General features: G+C 40.3%; 1 protein-coding gene across 9 annotated transcripts in view; it reads left to right on the top strand.

The window, feature by feature from the left end:
• The first annotated feature begins 239 nt into the window (after nt 1-239).
• LOC100711299 (serine-rich adhesin for platelets) overlaps nt 240-16,750 on the top strand; it is a 44,853-nt gene continuing 28,342 nt past the window's right edge. For 4 of the 9 annotated variants that reach the window (XM_013271901.3, XM_013271900.3, XM_013271899.3 and 1 more), the window contains exons 1-6: nt 242-581; nt 6,440-6,535; nt 8,733-8,935; nt 9,256-9,422; nt 11,064-11,198; nt 13,086-13,174. In XM_013271901.3, coding sequence (XP_013127355.1) covers nt 543-581; nt 6,440-6,535; nt 8,733-8,935; nt 9,256-9,422; nt 11,064-11,198; nt 13,086-13,174 — 729 coding nt within the window. In that variant the 5' untranslated portion in view covers nt 242-542. The other 5 variants (XR_002063908.2, XM_005452026.4, XM_019365319.2 and 2 more) reach the window with 5 other exon arrangements.

Raw genomic sequence — 16,750 nt, 5'->3', positions numbered from 1 at the left:
GCTCTTTGGCTGTGGTTTTTTATCATATTGCGGCATTTTTCGTCCCCTGTGCACCACAAGTGTGAATATCCTCAAATTAAGAATAGAGCCAAACCAGCAGCGTGCTGTAACGTAAAGCTGGAGCGCTAGGCTGCACTCATCACTCACTAAATTCAGTATGGTCTCATCTGAGGCTGTATGGGATAGGATAGGGATGTGTTAATGTGCGCGGGGAGGAGGGGTTGAGCGGGGGAGAAAGACGAAGGGCGGGGAGGGGGGCTCCTACCACCGCAGGGTGCGCGGCTGAATCACCGAGCGCGCCTCCGTCGGATCTCCTCTTCCTACCGTCACACCCACTGCTCGGTGTTGTGGGTTCGCCCCGTTGAGAAGGGGAGGACCGACGTCTCTCGCGGCAGCAGCGAGTGCTGCAGTGCGAGCGCAGCGGGGGACTCGGAAGCGAGGAGAGAGGGGGGAGAAAAAACACAAGCCCACATCAGCTGCCTTATTGCCGAAACTTGGTCTATGGAGAGATCTGCAACAGCGCCGTAGCGACGCAGGCCGACATGGAAGAGTATTTGCGGAGGGTCCAGAGCAGACTCGGGGTGAGTTAAGAGCCTTCAGCGGCGTTAACACCAGGTTGCGGGTATAATGAATGAGACCATGACGGGAAAGCTGCTACTGCTGTGCTACAGGCTGCGTTCCTGTTGCTGGAAAAGCGCACGGCAAACGCCTCTCACGTCCCCTCGGTCTTCCCGCCTCCCCCCCCCCCCCATGCCCACCCCCCAAAGCACCTGTAGATCGCCAGTATGACAGTACAAAAGGAAAAGAACGGCGTGTTTGGTCCAATACAATAAGCACGTTGTGTTTACAGGAACACCAGTGTGTGAATTTGAATGAGGAGATTTCTAATGAGGGGAAGGCGTGACATCAACAAGTTTAGCCGGAGGCTGTCCTTCCCTGCTATCTGGCTGCTCTGCAGATACTGACTCATAATTTGCATTTGATCCAGAGCTGAATATCTCTTCGCACACTGTCAAAAAAGCCTCATGCAAATACTAAACAGCTTAATTTATACGGATCAAATGAACGTAGAGCATCTGTGAAGCATTATGTTGTATTCAGGGGCACATGCAGCCTATGTTGTAGCAGATATGTGGTCTACATGCCTTGAGGTCATAGGGGACCCTAAAACTGCTTTTGGGCATGTGCTTAAGAGACCCTAGTGTCTGTGTGTGTGTGTCTCCATCCCCCTATACACACAAACACACTAAACAAAAAGGGTATTTATTTCTAGTTAATACTGTCTCTGCTACACTTGGGACATTATATTTTGGCAACGCTTAGCATCATTTGTTTACAATGTCCAGGAACCTGTCAGTGCCAGGGGGTGATCAGAAATATCTGTCTGTGTCAGATGCTCTACTGTACACCATGTACTGAAATATGACTTTAATACTTTTAGTTTTGCTATGTTGCTCCTTATTTTCATTGGAGGGGAAGGAAAACACCCACCACACAGTCAGAGAGGACTTGATTGGCATTCACACATGAGCACATACTAAACCAAAACAGAGCAGTTTTTTAGTCTTAAAGTTAATATTTTTTTTCTCACAATCCTCTCTTAAACATCCTATACGTTGAGAAAACAGCCTCACATCATGGCCCATTTAGTAGCTGCCCTCAAGCATATTTTTCATCAGCAGATAAAGACTGTGTGTGTGTGTGTGTGTGTGTGTGTGTGTGTGTGTCTTCAGGAATAATGTAACAGGGTAATGTACATAATTGTCTGAGCTTGCTGATGCACGTCAAAGCTGAGATAAATATTTCAGAGAAAAATCTCAATCTTGATATTTCCTGGTCATTACAGTAATTGCATATAGGTGTCTGCGATAGGCCGTAATAAAAAGATATGAACAAAGTGATTTCTAGTTAAGGGAATACCAGAGAAAATATGTTGTTATGGATGCCGATTGTTGTTGTAACCCAACATGCATGGTTGCAGCATTTCTCACCCACCGTACAATACTTAGAATATTTCACTTATCTGTGTAAACGGCTGTCTGTCAGCACAATGCAAGCCTGTCTGGGATGAAATTTTAAGGCGTGTTTAAGACCTTTTATCTGGGGAGAAGAAAAGCTCAAAGAGGCAAATCCGCAGATCAGAGCACAGCAAGGTAATTGAGTGATAAGAGGGGGCGACTGATGAGTGTCACGTAGGATCGAGATAAGGTATAACACATGTCACGATTAACGGCCATTCCTCAGTTCTCTCTCGCACACAAATGCACATACATACAAATTGTGTGTGAGGGCACTTTATCCCTCTCTCTCTCGTAGCTCTCTAATGTAAACTTTGATGATTCAGTCTTTTGCTGACCACGCTCTCGTCTCTGTCATTCCCCTCATCCTGCTTTCTCTCCACTCTCTGCATGGCTGTGGTCCAGAACAGCAATACCTCTAATTATGTTGGCTCTTAAAACTTACTGAAGCCATCTTTCCGTCTCACTCAGATTTGCTCTGTGAAGCTCCACGGCTCTAACTCCTTCACTCTTACAACATTTGGCATCGAGCTAAAGCGGCATGCTGAGTGTGCTTCGCGCATCTGTCTTTCTCAATCTGTACACTATCACACATGTACCCACAAAAAAACAGCATTGTAGGACTGCTTTAATTGGCTTTGTTTGCTCCTTCATTCAGAAACAGGTCATTTTGAAACTTTGTATGTTGGAATGTTCTAACGTTTGTCATTTTCTCTCTTTAATTATTTAGAATTATTTAGAATATTACATAGATTTTGTTGTTGAGACATCTATCTATCTAATTAAATAAACCGCTAGACCTGTGTGATGTCAGAAATATGGATGCGTGATAACACTTTTAAGCATTGGAATGAGGATATATTTGCAAAAAAGCAGATTTTGCTGTGAGCATAGTAGCCTAATGTTCACTAGCGTGTCTGCGTGAATGCATGGTCCATGCATAAATTGACTTTTCTTATTCATTGCAACTCAGGCAGCCTTTTGCAGTGTTTTATTGAGCATATACATTGTTTGGTGGCAAAGATGACACAATTAATCGGTCAGCACCACAGGGGCCTTTCTGTGTGGAGTTTGTGTGTTCTTGTTGCGCTTTGAGGGTTCTCTCCGGGTACTCCGGCTTCCTTCCACAGTCTAAAAGCACACTTGTCAGGTTAACAGGTGATTCTAGGTGTGAATTTGAGTGTGAATTTCTCTCTGTGTTGCTCCTGTGATGGAGTGGTGACCTGAACAGAGTGTACCGATGTCTTGCCCAATGACAGCTGGGATAAACTCTGTGACTCTGACTTAGATAAGCCGATAGATGGATGGATGACAGACCACAGCTTCAGTCAAAAATTAGTAACTTTCAAGGTTTTATAGAAACTCCTAATTGAAAGTTAGCATTGAAATCCAATATCTCGTGAACTGGAACTTTTTAATTAGGGTTGTGATCCTATTTTCTCTTTTGTCTAGTGAGCATTTTAATTTGTTACACACAAATATTTCTGTTATTTTCCTTTTTTTTCCAGCAGAAATTTTATGAATTATGCTGCAAGATGTTCCTCAGATATGTGACCAAGATGTCAGGTTGAGATGATGCGTCGTGTATGGAAATTTAGGGATGTACATCATGTAAACATCACTACGGCGCAGTGGTACGACCTCACACCAAGAAGCAGCTGTTCTCTGTGTGTACTTTTTACATTATTTCTATATTAAGAGGAAATCATCATAGCTGTTCTGCAGTTTGTTCTACAGACGGACGATTCAGGTGGAAGTTGAGACTCCAATAATGATTAATAGATATTTCTAATTTAGCACAATGAAGGACCGGGTGGCCCAATGATTGCAAAACCGCAGGTTTAAACATTTATTATATATTTTTAATTATTTTAGGTTGAATTAGGTTGTTTAAGTGTCTCACAACTTTTAGAGGGAGCATTTTTTTATTATTCTATTTCAGTTTTTGCTGAGAGCAAATACAATAATGAATTTTGTATTTTTTACATTTAATATTTATTTAAGCAAAAAATAAAATAAAATCATAGCAGCTGTTCATCTAAATGACTTATGTATTTTCACAAAACTGTCATAAACCTAAAGGAAGGGAGAGGATTGGAATATGGCAGCTCAGAAAGGCGAGGAGGAGAGAAAGAGAGCACTCAGATTGAAAGGTATCAGATGGCCAGTACACATGTGCGCGCACACCACTGTTCTCCTATTGCAGTCGAACAGACATCGGCCTTTTCTCCTGCTAATGCATCACTTCCTTTTCTCTGGCTATCTACTATTGATTTATTTTGATGCCCTCCCTGCTATGAAGGAACGGGCAGGAGAGCCCGTCCCCCCATCTTTCTCTGCCTCGCACACATTCTGTACTCTTTCTGCTTCTTATTTTATTTCCTCTTTGTGATACTTCCTCCCTCCGTTTTACCTCTTAAATTGCACTCCCCGCTGCCCCTCCCCTCTCTGTCTTTCCTATCACATTTTCTACCTGTTTGGCTTCCATTTTTTCCTTTTCTCCTTTCCTGCACCTCTTCTACACCTCTGACTCACCAACTATATTACAGCTCCTCATTTTGATAAGCCTTTCTTAAACTCCTTGGCCTCCTTCCTCCAGTCTAACCAGACTCCTTCCGTTCTTATGATCAGGCAGCCTCAAATCTTTTTTTCTGCGCTCCCTCTGAGCGCGTTGCTCTTTCATTACCTCACCCCTCATTTCATTTATCCCTCTGGCCTGAGTGGCGAGGCCATAAGAACAGAAACAAGACACTGGCTCAATTCCTTATGCACTATTACCAGTGCTTTATGTGTCTAACTATGGCATTTAGCTCCCTTAAATTACCGGACTCCATTATGTATTTGATAAGTCAACAGATTTGCTGAGTGTTTGTTAAGCTTGCAAGATGAAAGCAGGATTACCTGATAAAGTAACAAGTTAACGTGCTTTGAGAGTTTGGTTGTGCTGACCATTTTCTAAAGTCAAGTCAATTATTTTATAAGCACATTTAAAAAACACAACAAGGCTTGACTAAAGTGCTGTAAAGTGCAACTAAAATGAATAAAACGGAGCAGAAAAATGAAGCAAAAACCATAAAACAAACAAGAAATGAAGCAAAAGCGTTGAGTGTTTAGGAGAGGTCTAATTTAAACTTTAAAGTTTAGCTGTAACTACAGCAAAGGCCCAGACTCCTCTGTGCTTTAGTCTGCTTCTTGGAACACCCAGAAGCATCTGATCAGCTGACCTTAAACATCTATTAGAAGAATGCGTAGTTAAAAGCTCAGAAAGGTAAGAGGGTGCTAATCCATCACAATGTAAGTGTGTTAACTGATTCCAGGACAGCCGTTGACTATCATATAACACAGAGACTGGAAGTCTACTAAAAAACACGCAGCAGTTTTTAACTATAAAGATCAGTATCAGCCTGCGAATATAAAAGCATAAAAATATAAGAGCAGATGTGTGGACTGGCGGTTAAGTTGGGAGGAGGGTACGGTGGCCTCAAGGTTACTGATCTTTGATAGCTGGTAGACTGTCGTGCTCCCAGTGATGTTGTTGTAAAGGTACCTTTCCTTGCTTACTCTGTTCTCATTGTAGCACTGCTAGTCCATTTGGAGTAGGGTGCAGGTGTGTCTTGCATTAGTGGTGATTCAGATTGTCTGCACTGATGTTTAGATAAAATGTTAAAGACTCATATAGAAAGAGCACCCAGTGAGGGCGCTCAATGGTTGAGGATGATTTTGTTAAATCAAGGGTAAAGGTGAATAGGCTGTATTGTCTCCTGCTAAATCAGCTAAATAAAAGTGTAGTTTTTCAAATTTTAACAAAAATACATAAATGTCCAGAGATAAGTTCATGAATCATCTGCTGTATTACGATCTTCTACTAAGTGTCCCAGTCAACAAATGAAGGGGGAAAAATAATTTTCTGCCTTTTTCACCCTGAGATGAATGTTTAATCTCTGTAATGGAGCTGTCATTAGCGTCCACTTAACCTAAATGAGGAGTGTTTGTTCTCATTGTTTGCAGAAATTAATGGAAGTCATCACTTCTCTGATAAACCGTGTTACTCTGAGTTAGAAGTGAAAAAGTTATTCTTGCTAATTTCGACTAATCCTTTGCTCCCATGATGGATTTTGCCAGTAGTGTAGTGCGTATTTACTAGCATTTTCTTTCAAGCACGAGCTAAGCCTTGCAGCACCGTGACTTCATTATTAATGCATACTGTTGGGTTTCAAAATGCTGCAGTCATCTAACATAATCATGCTGGCTCGATGCTGGTACATTATATAGTGTATATCAGCTAGCAGATCAAACAGTGCTTCACAGTTCTTTTGTTAGGTTGGGACATAAAGAGACAGAGTATCCCACAATAATGTCCTTCCAATCATACTGAAATGAAAAGATACGGATACATTGACTTGGTTGTTTTGTTCTTTTAGGCATCAGAGGGTCCCGTCCATGCTGTTTTAGGTGGACCTGAGCCAGATGTTGACACTGTAGCAGCAACACTGTGCTTAGCTCTACACCTCAGCCAGGTAACTTAAATATCTACCTGTTTGTGTTCATGTGCTTTGTGTTGCATGTTTATATATTACCCTGAAAAATTCTAGAGTCGCCCCTCATTATTTCTATCTTGTTTCCAAGGAGCCAGACTTCATTGTAACTTCGAAAGTGGTCTTGAGCAGTTTTTCTCCAGGACCTCATAGTGACCTATGAATCCTTCAAGCATAAAAAAGGCACCTATGTATATTGTGTCTACGCATAATGGACAACTCAGCAAACAATTGGTTTTGAATTGAACTTTGTCACTAGCAGCCTGTTGCAAAACACATACTATGTTCCCATTTATTTAACTGAATCTGTGAAACTTGGTTGGCAACAAAATTGTTTTTCAGCTTGACAATGGTCACAAACTCACTGCCAGTGCAGTAAAAACAAACAAACAAACAAAGAACCTGGATAGAAAAACACACTGTGGAATGCAGTCATGGATTGGCCTCCCCAGAACCCAGATCTTCATATTACTGAAGCAGTGTGGGATCATCTTTACAAAACAAAACATCCGAACAAAACAGAACTTTGAGGACATCCAAAGAAGAGCTTTGAATGTCCTTAAAGAAGCTTGGAGAACTATTCGAGAAATATTGACCTTTGAGCTCATTAGAATTCTACAAACTTTGTTCTTATATACTGTTGTCATGTATGCTTTCACATGTTTCAGTAAATTACCGCATGTACTTCCTGTTTTCCAGGCAAAATATAAAGAAATAAGTGGCGGCTCAAGACTTTTGCACAGTACTGTATATTATATGTATATAATAAACGTATGTATGTATGTGTGTATATATATGTGTATATGTGTATATATATGTATATGTATGTATATGTATATATATGTATGTGTATATGTATGTATATTAGGGGTGCAACGATACACAAAATTCACGGTTCGGTTCGATACTTTGGTGTCACGGTTCGATATTTTTTCGATACAAAAAAAATGTTCTTGCCTTTTTAATTTGTCATTTATTAAAATTATAAATATATATTTTAACTCAAAAGTACAGTTTTTAAATTTAATGTTGCTGAAACAACAAAATAATAGAATAAAATAAATCTATCTGATCGAGAAATAACTCATCTTTGGAAAAGAGAGTTTATTACAGAGAAATGACTCGAGTAAAGTTTGTAGCATGCGTGCTTGTTGTTTTTGTCTGCTTCTACTTGTCTTTGCACTAGGATGACGTCGGCGTAAATGTGCAGTCATATTCGTTGTGTTCCCACTAGTGCTGTCAGCGTTAATCTCGTTAAAATGACTTTAACGCCATAACGCCGCAAATCTCCGTTAACGAGTTACCGCGGATCGCCCCATGCGTGGGGCTGGACGGCGTCAACACGTTAACAAGCTAACTGCGCTAATGCACTAGTTCCCACCAATTGAGCATTGCGTGGCACATCCGACATACTGTTTTGCTTTTGTCCATGACGCGCTTACCGTCAGGGTCATACTTCACATGAAAACCAAGATAATCATTTTTTTAAATGTAAGACTTAGTTATGCTTGTTTTGCTTTGAAGCTGATTGATCATTGTGGACCAGTGTCCACAATGTATTTAATTATTTTCCGGCTCCTCCATTTGTGTGCAGCATGCAGTAGGACAATGTTTCTACTGACAGCACATTCAAAAACTAACCACATTTAGTATGCCTTCTGCATATCCATCTTTGCATATTGTTGTTTGATTTGTGTTAATGTGTCAAGTACAGCGCTAGTGTTTGTGCAAATTTTCTCCTTTGCTTAGTTTACAAAACTCGACCATAGCCCCAAACTTTCCAGACTGCCAATTAAAACTGAGAACTTTGCTATGGCTGTTTCTCTCTCTCTCCCATGTCAAGTCATGTTTTCGTGGACATATAAAAAAACAAAAACAAACAAAAAAAACGCTCTCAGCTTGTATAAACTGAAACACTACCTTGGTAAAAATGTAACTGATGAGTGGCAGCAGGGCATAAAATGTCCATTCTTCACTTCGACATCAAACAAAATATTACCTCGCTGTAGAATCAAATGCAGTAATTTCCACTATATGCATTCCGCTAACTCGGTAAAAATATGATATCAGACGCTTCCTGACATGCTGCATTCAGATTCTACATTTTTATCCAAACGTGCTGTACTTTCAACTTCTTTTTGGCTTCATGTGCTTTCTGTGTGTCTTTGGGTTTCTGAAGAGAGAATCGTCAGGTGGAGTGTGTGTGCCGGTGCTGTGTGGCTGCAGATATGACACCGTGTTGCCCGAGGAGACGGCGAGGTATCTGAAGAGGGTGAAGCTTTGTGAGAGCTTGCTGCTTTGGAGAGACGATGTAGACCTCATGAGACTGCATCGCGCCGAAAGGCTCTCGCTCACACTGCTGAGAAATGGACTGCTAGACAGGTGAATGCAATTCAGATTCAGACCAGCAGAACCAGGTCAGTCTGCAGATCAGTTCAGCTCAAATTTAGGATACTTATGCACATGTGCACGCAAAACTACAAATATACACAGGTGCAATGGGCTTTGGCAACGAAGACCATATGTTGATGTCTAGATTATTTTGGGAGATCGTTTAGGTGTGTGTGTGTGTGTGTGTGTGTGTGTGTTCATCCCACATGACACAAAAAAGAGTGTTGTATTTATGCAAATGCCTCATGATCATTGCTCCTTCCCCGGCAGCCATCCATATCCCCTTCACCCCCGTCCTCTCCCTCTTCTAGCTCTGAGTGCCACGCTCTGGAGTCCAGCATCCAGCGAGTGGTCCATCATGACGGGCAGCAGGACGCAGGGGATGATGGGGCATTGTCCGCGGTGACGACAGTCACCAAAGAGATTCTTCAAGAGGCAGCAGAGCACATCAGAGCAACGCTGGGGGAGATTCTTGGAGGTGAGAGAAGCAGAGGCGCCCTCCCCCCAGGGGGAGTAATGGGGCGATGAAGGAGGACACACACAAATCCCCTGACATGACTCGCTTAACACTCACCAGGAGAGATCGAGAACGAGAAAGATGAAGGGTGGTGAATGTGAGTAAGTAAGAGCTCGGAGAGACACACAGAGTCCCGTAATGTGACTTTTTTTTTCTTTTTAATTTAGCTTAGTCTGTTTTCCTCTTTTGTCAGGTAGTTGTATTTTCCTCCTAAAGTAACAAAAGTTATCACAACAAATCAACGTGAAATGAGAAAAAGTAGATGAGCAGAGAACAAAAATGTATGTAAACTACGCGCTTGAACTCTATTAGAGACAAAACTTTCTAGTTTCTGTGTAGGCTAGAGTAAAATATTCTTTGCATGTAATGATATTTTATGCCGTCGATAACAAAATAACTCCATAACTCCCCATAAAACTTTAATAGAGATGCCTTCTGTGCGCATGTTGTTAAGCCAGTAAAACAGCCTGCCAAACAGGTACTCCAGACGTCGATGCTAGGCACCTGTGTGAAGGTTAGGTTGCAGAAACATCTGATCCCTTTTCAATAATGCTCTCCATCAACTTTCACTGAGATTTACAGAGAGACAGACAGAGGAAAAGTGAATTAAGGTGGAGAATGGAGAGAAACGGCAGAGAGGGAGGAGTGAAGTGCAGAGACAGGAAAGAAAGATGAAGAGAACAGGAGAATCATGTCATGAGTAGTCCACTGCTCATATTTCTCTGGGAGAGTTCTTTGTACTCCGAATTTTAAAGTTCATTGATTCCTCCAGTAACTCAGCTCTTTCCCTAAATCACATAAGGTCTTTGAGAAGACAGTTATCATGGAGGTGGGGCCTAGGTATACATCCCAAACAGACAGTTCACTCTTTAAGGCTGTTTTACATAACTGGTTGACTGATAAATCATACTCATTCACTGATATCCTACAATATGATTTAGAGAGATCACACAGTGGTGCAAGCGGCTTCCAAAAAGCCAGACTTACATTTTTCATAAGCTTAAAAGAAAATTATTGCTTGCACTGATTTTTTTTTCCCTTACAAAATGTCTTTAAGTGTCCACTTGATGAAAAGGATAAAATTATAGCACAAACACCTAATATTATTTATACACTAACAAAATCACGTCCTAAATATTATTCTTACTGTCACATTTCATTAGAAGTTAATCATTCTCTGTGTGCTGTTGTCTTTGTGATCTACAAACAGTATAAAGTCTAAACCTGCCCAAGCAAGTGCACAACCTTGTAACTAATCATACTGAAATGTAGGAAAACAGAAGTGTAAATTGTCAGTAATTATTTACTTTTATCGATTTATTTTTTCACTCTTAATCCGTGGGGCAACCTACCATTAAGCGGATTGTATTTAAAGTAACCTTTCATAGCTAAAAAAACAAATCAGTGCGAGTGGATCTTTTTGTTTTAAGTTGAGACTGTGATGTAGTTTTGCCCTAAATGAGAAGGGCAGGCTTGTAGAGTTAAGGCAGAAATTCAAAATGATCACATTGTGCATAACATTGAACTGTTTACATGAACTTGTGAAAGAGAGCCAGAGTTAGCATGATGATTGCACTCTGCTCTTGTTTTGTGTGTCTGCAGAGGCCCTGCGACTGCAGACGGAAGCCTTTTGGATGAAACACGGCCGTCATTCAGCACAGCTGGAGGAGCTCGTGAAATCCCTGGAGCAATGGGGGGAAGTCGCTGTTGGTGAGGACGATGAAGTGAAGTTACAAGGTGTGCGTTTGATCACAAAGTGAATCTAAACAGAGAGACTGGCTGGAGGAGAGAGTCTGATATAGCTTTGTTCTTATATGCTCATCAAAGCATCACAGCGGCAGGTGCATCGTATTTCATAGCACTTTATGGTAGGAAGTATAACCAATGCAAGAAACAATGATTCCATTACTTTGAGTTTAACTGTGAGCTAGTTTCAGACCAGTGGGTTATCATATTGGGTTGCATTCAGCATCTCATCTTGGAAGTGTATCAGTGATGTATAAATTGATCGGCAGTACAAAGATCAATCCAGTCAAATGTGCAAACCAGTGTCTGTACCTCTTAAATACTAGACTCATAGATAGCATCTCATTTCTTGATGGAAAAAAGTTTTTCTTGATCTCTGACAGAGAGACTTCATTATCTGAAAATACATCAATTTAAGTATAAGAGTCAGAGCTGACCTTGTGGTGGGAAAATGTTGCTTTTTTGGGGCCACGGGAACAAACTGGTCATGAGGCTGAGTGCCAGTGCCGTGTCGTGTCCAGCTTAATGCACCCATTAGCATAAGGGTGTGTGATTAATTTTCCTAAGGGGCCACATGAGCAACCGAAACCGTTGTGGAGTAACAGTTCAGCAATAAGCCGAACCCAGTTCTGCTTAATATTTATTTTATCTCTTTAAAAGCTTATTGGTGCAGCTCTCCACAACAGTCCAAGTTTCTCACGTGGCCCCTTGGGAAAATTAATTGCCCACCGCTGCACTGTTTACCCAGTCAGTGCTGTTTGGCCATATATTCATATAAGAGTTTTCAATGTCATGTACAGTGCCTTACAAATTTATGAGACCACGTGTATATATATTTATATATATGACTTCTCTGAGAAGCCAGAAAATCAATTAATCATTACATTCAACCATTACAACATTTTTTTCTGTTCAGGAATGCAATAAATATAATTTTTGAAGTAAATATAATCCTCTGAATCAAAAAAAGAATAATATTCTTCGTCATTGCCTTTTTTCTGCTCTTTTGGAAAACAGATTTGAAAGTTCAACAACATTAATTATAGTTTAGCATTAAAACTATTTATTTAAAAGCTCTTTCAGTTAAAGACTTTGCACATACTGGTGATGCGTACTGTAACATAAAAAATGATTTGGGTAATTATAAATACTGGTAACTTACACCAGCAAACTTACAATAAATTTGTTAAGCACTGCATTTTGTGTTTTTTTTTACAAAAAGGTAACTTAGTTTTGTTAATAAACTCAGTCTTTAGGTTTGTAACAATTAGACTGTTAAACCTACCTACTATGTATGTTAGTGTCACTGCTTTTTTTCTTGCTGCTGATTTTTATTTTAAGATGAATCAGTCTCCCTTCACAACCATGAAGTGTGTTATTACCAAGCCCTGCTTCTCCTACCATCGCATAGCAGAAATACTGTCCATGTGTAGTTTGTATTAGAGGACTGATGAAGGGCTACCCTGATCACTCTGTCAAATAAATCTGTAGTCAGGTTGGAATCATGTGTCAGGATCAACTCTAATAGCAGTAAAACCAGTATAAATAATCTCTCCCTAGCAGGAGCAGTAAAGCTAACAGGACAGTGAGGGAGCTGTCAGTCGAGCACAGTCTGTGCACGTTGCAGTATTAACATAAGGTCTAATTAGATAACAGGGCTGTGTTGTTCCTGACAGCATTGTTACGTGTTTACATGAATGCAAAAATCCCATTTGTTGCAGCATCGTAACATCGTTTTACTTACCTTTCACATCTGGAGAGGGAATTCATGCTTTATATTTTTTTTTCTGTTATTTGTTGTGAAACCGTTTTGGATCCTTATATGTGTGTGTTTCATATAACTGTTAGTCTGTTTGTATATGTGCTGACTGGATGTAGACTTGATGCAGCAGCTGACTCTGGAGGTAAAGGAGTTTTCGGATGGAGAGATGACCGTAGCACTCACTTCGATGACTACAGATAAGGAGGTAAATTCTTATTAAATAAAGTATCAGTCTTATGCCAAAAATCACATCACAGGATCTATGAAGAGTACTTTGTAAAAATTTTGAGCCACCACTCATTTCTTTATATTTTGCTTCCAAGTAGGCAGACTTTCTTGTAAAGCTTCATAGTGGTCTTTAGCGGTAGCTCTCCAGGCTTTCTGAAGGTCTTTTAAAGTTTCTCTTTGCACATTAACTGCTTTTTCACTCATAAGAGAAATATCTTTTGGTTTTTTGATGCTGACATATGAATTTTGATAGCAGTTTTGCATCAGACCCTGCAGCTGATCCATCTACTGATCACTGAAGCCTCATCAGAAATGGTCTCAGTGGAAGGATGGCTGTCAAAAAGTCATTCTTAAGGGAGGGAAATGTGGAAAAAAAGACTGTGGTATGCAAACCTACACAAGAACTGGACTGAAAATCGGTACCAACAGGGTCTACGTAGTGATGAATCCAAATTTGACGTTTTTGGTTCAAATATGTACAAGAGGAGGTCATGTGAGAGGTAAAACAGTGAGTTTCTTCAGCCATTTGTAAAACACGATGGAAGTAACGTCCAGAAGCCTGCAGGACTACTCCTGAAAGAGTTCAAGCTGTGTTGAAGAATAAAAGGAGCTGTGCCAAATACTGATTTTCAAGTTTGCCATAATTGTACAAACTCTCTTTTTGCCCTATATGCTGTATTTCCATGCATGGAAACGCGTGAATGCATGCCTACTTCCTGTTTTCCTATCAAAATATAAAGCAATGAGTGGTGGCTCAAGACTTATGCACAGTGTTCTGATATACTCCTATGAACTGTACACAACACAAATCAAAGACAATGGTTATGTGTATTTTATTTATTGTACACAGTAATACATAAAGTGTGCTGATAATGGAATATTGGATTAATATCCTTATTATTTTTTACTCACTAACCCCATTAGTCTTCTTTTTAGTATTTCGTGGGTTGTAATGTTTTCAGAGAAGCTCATGAAAACTTCTGTTGTCTTTTAAGTGACAAAAGAGAATGAGATAATATTTCATTTGTTAAAAAGTTACTTTTGATGGATACATCGCACCTTCGCTGTGTCAAATTTGGGAGGTGCTGTAGTGTAGAAGAGGAGCCCCTCTGCTGTTGTGATGTTCTGCATTTGGATGAGATGTAGATGGAAGCTCGAGAGCCTCGCACACAATCATGTATCACCTTCCTCCCCACTGATTCCAAAAATGTGACACACACACACACACACACACACACACACACACACACACACACACACACACACACACTGAAACATACACACATTTGTGTAATGCTGGTGATGACTTCTCTGTCTATCTCTGTCACTCTTTTTCTTCCTCTTCACATTTGCAAACAACACACACACACACACACACACACACACACACACACACACACACACAAACAGGGTGCTTTAAGCCTTTAAGTTTACCCCTTGCTTTTCTCCCTGCTAATGTGTTCACCCCCCCACACAAAAGCACCCCCCACCACCAAAAAAAAAAATAATTCATTATTTCTTTTATATCTCCTTCTCACTTCCAAAGCCCATTTTTCTCAGCGGCTGCCTAGCGTGCAGTATTAGGCTATGTGTAAAATAAATGATGTCTGTAGCCGTAGGGGTATGGCTCTGCCTCCCCCAGAAAACTACCTAACGTCCAAGGAACATTAAACACCCAGATCCTCGTTTAGCGAATAAATAACCATTCATTTGAATGGCTTTGTCTGTGTTTGCGCACCGGACTTTCTGTGCATATTTTACCAGCGCTGTGCCTGCATGCTGTGTGTCAGGAGGGAGAGAGAAAGAGAGAGAGAGAAAGAGAGAGAGGGCCCATTAAAGACTTAATATAGAATAAATGGCCAGGGGCCTGTGTGTCGCCAGCGGACCCCAACTCCACAGCGTCATGGTGGGTTACTAATGACCTGAGATCGGGCTCCAAAATGAACTCCTTATATGCATGTCATTTGCAGTGTGTATATATTTATATATTATTTTTTAATTGTGTTTGAAAAGAGAGTAAAACGGTATGAGAGTCATTTATTGAGGGGGGCTTAGGGAAGTTCTGCCTTAAATGATTCTTTCCAGAAAACTAAATAAATTAGATTCAATTAGTCTTTAATGGTTTATGTGCTATGTGTTTGTCAAAGTGTTCTCTGTGTATGTGTGTGTGTGTGTGTTGGATAGTTAAAGAGGGCAGAGTTAGATTTTTGTTTTAAAAAAAAAGATGGCTGTGATTGCCTAGTTAGCAGAAGAAAAAGCTTGTGGTGTGTGGTGTAACGATACGGACACATCGTATATACTGACTAATGTATTTTTGTATACTGTACAAACATACATTAGTCAGTCTGGGTGCTCCTCTATTACAGGAAGAGAAAAGTACAAACGAAATGAGCTTCCTCCCTTCAGAGTCACTACAGTTGAAACTGCAAAGGCAAATATTTCTGTCGGTTTCTCAAACACTGTTATTGTGTTTGGCTACAGAAGAATAAAATACTGCTGCTTCTCCTGCACAAGAGCAACAATTATCAGAATTTTTCAGTGCTTCACCTTACAGAAGCAACTTTACATTTAAATGCCGCAGCGCGACCTTATTTAAATATTTTTGACATTAGAGTTAGTTTTCTGTATGACAGCAAGTTTCTTTGTGGTGTGTTTGTTGTTGTTGTCGTTTGAGTACTATAAAGCGCCAAGCATGGTGCTGCTCTGGTAATCAGGAGGAGCAATGTAAATCTTTGAAAAACCCCCTCTGTTATAGCTGTGCACTGTCGCTAGTGGTCAGCACCAAAACAAAAATTAAAATTAAACTAGCTCAGCCCGTGCTGTGGAGAACATGGACGACACAATAGGAAAAAAAAATTATACTAAAGTTAAATTTAGTTCACTTATATTTATATAGTGCCATATCACAGCAACAGTTGCCTCATGGCACTTTATATTGTAAGATAACGACCCAACAATAATACAGGGAAAACCGAGAAAACGCCAAGAATCAGATGACCCCCAATGAGCAAGAGCTTTGGTGACAGTGGGAAGGAAAAACTCCCTTTTAACAGGAAGAAATCTTTGGCAGTAAACCACCAACCAACCAGAAGTGCGAATCAAGTGCTGAAAACAGCTAAAACTTTCCACTGCCATTGTTTTGTTTATTTTTTTTCTTTACAACATGATGTTTTTGTGCTTCTTCCTCCTCGTTGTGAACTCGCTTTACTTTTCAAGCCCACTTTTCAGTCAGTCAGCTTTCTACCTCCGTTGTAAACTAGAGTCTGACCAATACAGGATTTTTGAAAGTAATGCCACTTAGTGATTTGAAAGTCTGATATAAGGGACGATATTTTTTTTTTATCCTTTAGACACACAAAACATAAATAGACCTAACATTTGTTATGTGTAGTAATTTGTGAGTTTTCTACTATTCTAATATGACAATTTAATACAGTTGCAACAGGAAGGGCACCACGTATAAAACTCTGCTGATACTTGTATATCAGCAAATACCAAATATCTGGCTCCAAAATGAACACCGTCAAGTTATGCTCTGTAGGCTTTTTAGAGG

Source organism: Oreochromis niloticus, linkage group LG12, assembly GCF_001858045.2.
Source record: "Oreochromis niloticus isolate F11D_XX linkage group LG12, O_niloticus_UMD_NMBU, whole genome shotgun sequence".
In the NCBI taxonomy this organism is placed as follows: Eukaryota; Metazoa; Chordata; class Actinopteri; order Cichliformes; family Cichlidae; genus Oreochromis; species Oreochromis niloticus.
The sequence above is the reverse complement of the archived record's forward strand: the minus strand, read 5'-3'. Positions and strand labels throughout refer to the sequence as shown.